Raw genomic sequence first — 4,768 nt, 5'->3', positions numbered from 1 at the left:
CATCAAAGGATAAGCCCTAGCTAATCACCTCACAGAAAACTCGGTGGACCAGGATTACGAGCCATTCACAACCTACTTCCCTGATGAAGAGGTTTTGTTTGTAGGAGAAGACATATCAGAGTCGTATGATGGATAGAGGATGTTCTTTGATGAAGTATGAAACTCTATTGGAGTTGGAATAATAGCAGTCTTAATTTCGGAAACAGGTTAGTATTACCCAATCTCAGCTAAGATTAGGTTCTAATGTACCAATAGCATGGCGGAATATGAAGCTTGTATTCTCGGACCCAGGATGGACATCGACATGAACATCAAAGAACTCTTGGTGATAGGATATTCCGACTTATTGGTTCACCAGGTGCAAGGCGAAAGGACCACTAAGAATGCCAAGATCCTGCCTTATATGCATTGCATTAAAGAGTTGAGTAGTAGATTCGCAACGATTAAGTTCAAGCATGTCCCTCGAGCTCAAAATGAGTTTGCCGATGCTTTGGCAACATTGTCCTCGATGATTCAACACCCAGCCAAGAATTACATCGACCCTATCGATATAGAGATACATGATCAACATGCTTACTGTTTTCAAGTAGATGAGGAACTGGATGGAAAACCCTGGTACTATGACATCAGAAGATTGATAGAAGCACAAGAATATCCTGAAAATACCACAAGCAACCATAAACAGACTTTGAGGAAGATGGCCAATCATCTCTTCCTTAACGGAGAAAACCTATATAAAAGAACTTCGGATTTAGGATTGATGAGGTGTGTCGACACCGCAGAAGCGACAAGGCTTTTGGAAGAAATATATGCATGAACATGTGGACCTCACATCAATGGGTTCACTTTGGCAAAGAAGATTTTAAGAGCTGGATATTTTTGGATGACCATGGAGAGAGATAGCATCCGGTATGTGCAAAGGTGTCATCAGTGTCAAGTGCATAGAGTTTTTATACGGGTTCCACCGAATGAGCTCAATGTGATGGGTTCCCCTTGGCCATTTGCCGCTTGGGGCATGAATGTTATTGGACCCATAGAGCCTCCCGCATCAAATGGACATCGTTTCATTCTGGTGGTAATTGATTATTTCATAAAATGGGTTGAAGCTTCGATATACAAGGTAGTGACAAAGAAGGTGGTAGCAGACTTTGTTCGCAACAATATAGTTTGTCGGTTTGGAATTCCAGAATCAATCATAACATGTAATGCAGCCAACCTCAACAACGATCTTATGAAGGAAACTTGTGAAAGGTTCAAGATTGCTCATCGAAATTCCACAGTTTATCGGCCATAGATGAATGGAGCAGTTGAGGCAACAAATAAGAATATCAAGAAGATTTTAAGGAAAATAGTAGACAGTCACAGGCAATGGCATGAGAACCTACCATATGTTTTACTCGGTTACCGCACCACGATCAGAACATCAACTGGGGCAACTCCTTATATGTTGGTTTATGGTTCGGAAGCAGTAATACCTGTTGAGGTAGAAATAACATCTTTAAGGATTATCCAAGAATTTGGTTTGGACGATGCTGAATGGATACGTAGCAGGCATGAACAGTTGATGCTCATCGATGAAAAAAGGATGGACGCGGTTTGTCATAGACAACTCTATCAGAACAGAATGACCAAAACATTCAACAAAAAAGTCAAACCTCAACAGTTCACACCGGGGCAATTAGTATTAAAGAAGATCTTTCCTCACCAAGGAGAAGCCAAAGGGAAATTTGCACCAAATTGGCAAGGACCCTACATGGTTCATAGAGTACTCCCTGGAGGAGCGGTAATCTTAGCAGAAATGGACGGCAGAGTGAGCACAAAACCAATCAATTCAGACGCCATCAAGAAATACTACAACTGAAGACCTCAAGATTAGTGCTTATTTCTTGTACTTTTGCATTTTTGAGGTAACAGAACTACGTCTAGACCTGACTTCCCACGGAGGGGTACATATGCAACCCACATCGGATCAGGTCTCCCTTAGAAAACCCAAAATCATCATTTCCATGTATTTAGAACTACGCTTGACTTGAATTCCCTCGATGGGATACGTAGGCAATCCTTGTCGGATTCGGTCCCTTGCATTTCATATTTTTACACTTTCCTTTTGTATTTGAACTACGTCCTGACATGATTCTGCTTGTATTCAAACTACGTTACGATCTGATTCCTACTTTGGGGATACGTAGGCAGCCTGAGTCAGGCTCAATCAATGTACTGCATAATTTCATTTTTTTTCTTACCCTTAGGAAACACTTCCTCATAGTTAGCATAACCTCAGAATATGAAGAATCTCGATCATCGCAGTGTCTGCAAAAGAGCTAGACAAGCTTCACCATGAGGGTAAAAGCTACAAGAAGACTATGTTGGATATAGTCAATAAAATGGAAAGCTCGATGGACTTCGGAACATGTCATAATCTAAAAAATGCTGGAGAATTACTACATATATATATACCTAATATATAAGTAATATACTTATTTTCTAGAAAAAAAGACAAGCTAATTCTTTTCAAAAGATTTTTCTACTCATACACCTACCAAGTCTCTAGGTTAAGAAACTATGCGCAGACTAAGAAGACATCGAAAGATTCCAGTGACGAGGCTTCAATCCGCAAGTCGATACAAATCAACACCCCTTCCCAAACTAATAATAATACTAATAATAATAGTAATAATAATAATACTAACAATAATAATAACAATAATAATAATAATAATAATAATACTAATAATTAATAATAGTAATACTAGTAATAGTAATACTAGTAATAGTAATAATAGTAATACTAGTAATAATAATAATAGTAATAATAATAGTAATAATAATAATACTAATAATAATAGTAATAATAATAATACTAACAATAATAATAACAATAATAATAATAACAATAATAACAATAATAATAACAATAATAATAATAACAAGAATAACAATAATAATAATAATAATAATAATAATAATAATAATAATAATAATATCCTCCATTCAGGGGTCATGAATGATTAAGAGAAACGAAGGGTGAGTGCAACGAACTAGAATTTGGGACCAGTCTTGTAGCGAATAAAGGAAAAGGGTCCCGGGAACGGGGCAAAGACATCCTAAGAAGTTGGCCTATGGACTCTACCTCAGCGACCTTCTTCCGTACTTTCACGAGAAAGCAAGCTATCGACCTTATCTCCGTTAGTTTTTCAAGATCAGTGAACCAATAATAATAATAATAATAATAATAATAATATGTTATGAAATTTTTGTAGGAATACGAAAAGATTTTTAATTTTCATAGATATTATTTCTTATAAAAAAAATTAAACATATTATATAAATATTACTACTTACTTTCTCATTTTTAATTTTTTGCGTCAAATAAATTTTGTTCTTAAGAATTAACTCAAGTTTTCTAATTGAATATAATTTCTATTATTGCGATAAATATTTTTCGTACATTTTTTTCAAAATTAGGAATGCTTAATTAATCAATGAGTTAATAATTTATATTAATTTTAATTTTAGAGTGACTAATTTTATCAAATAAGCTAGTCTTGCAAAATAATTATTTTCAATTTAATAAAGAAGGGTTATAATTTAAATCGACTTAATTTGATTAAAATTTGGCAATCCAATTTATTTTAATTCGGCCAATCCGCGCGTGCCACATAAGAAACACATGGATTGTGCTTCTTCAGATTCGATCCCAACCGTCCGATTTAATCTAAGGGTCCAACTTAATTCATCATTTTTCTATATTATATATATATATATATATATATAAGATATTTATTTATTTAACTCTTGATTAATTTTTGACCGTCCGATCAAACGATCAGACGACCCAAAATAACCAAAGACCTTTCTTATCCTAAATAGACTCTACCACCATCCCTACACTTTTCTTTTCCCAGAATCAGCCGCACACGCTGCTTCCTCTTCCCCAAAACGACACCTCAAGCTCCTCTCCCACCTTCTTCCCCAAAACGACGCCTCAAGCTCCTCTCCCACCTTCTTCCTCAGAACGTCTTCTCCATATACCCAGGCTCCTCTCCAATCATTCTTCCTCAGACCCTATGCTAGCATCGCCTCCCATTGCCTCCCCCACGTTATCCCCCATCTCCCTTTCAGAAAATCGTCTTTGCGTCGTCGGAAAAATGCCCCATCAGTCACTCAACACTCTCAAATCGACCTAAAAAGGTCGATTCTTGAGAGATTTTTCTTCCTCTTCATGATTACTTTTCCGTTTCCTCTAAGATTTGTGTTTCCAAGATTTCAAAATTTGAATTCTTGGATCCGCAAATCGACTATAAAATGAGGATTTCGGTTCTCATTCGAAAATGATCCATCAACGTCCAAAAACAATCTAGAAAATAGGAAAAAAAACAAGTAAGAAAATCCAAGAATCAATTGAAAAATTTGTGAACGAGTTATTTTCTTTTGTTCTCAGTGTCCTTTTTTTTTCTTTAAGTTGAAGAGGGAATTTGAAATTTAAATCTTGACGTCAAAGCTCTAGTTTGCTGCTCAACACAAGATGAAGTCCTTTCTCTCATTTATTTTTATCTTCCTATATCGTCATCTAATAATATGGCTCTGTGAAGAAATGTGTGAGCATAAGTCGTTTCTATTTTTATGAATGTATTAAAGTTGTCTCACGAATAAAATGATATCGATTGATCTAATATATGGCTGATTCACATTCAAAATTTTGAGACATGTGAAATTATTTCTTATTCATCTCCCTTCTCTACTGCATAATGCGTGTTATTTTTTTGTT

The 4,768-nt window shown here is 35.6% G+C and overlaps 1 protein-coding gene across 1 annotated transcript; it reads left to right on the top strand.

Annotated features, from left to right (window-relative positions):
- The first annotated feature begins 1,294 nt into the window (after positions 1-1,294).
- Positions 1,295-1,861, top strand: LOC125825350 (uncharacterized). The gene has a single exon (XM_049504694.1). The coding sequence runs from the start codon at positions 1,295-1,297 to the stop codon at positions 1,859-1,861; it is 567 nt and encodes a 188-aa protein (XP_049360651.1).
- The last annotated feature ends 2,907 nt before the right edge of the window (positions 1,862-4,768 follow it).

This window comes from Solanum verrucosum, unplaced genomic scaffold (genome assembly GCF_900185275.1).
Source record: "Solanum verrucosum unplaced genomic scaffold, falcon-dt-bn FXZP01000051.1, whole genome shotgun sequence".
NCBI classification, from domain to species: Eukaryota; Viridiplantae; Streptophyta; class Magnoliopsida; order Solanales; family Solanaceae; genus Solanum; species Solanum verrucosum.
This window is presented reverse-complemented; position numbering and strand designations above follow the sequence as displayed.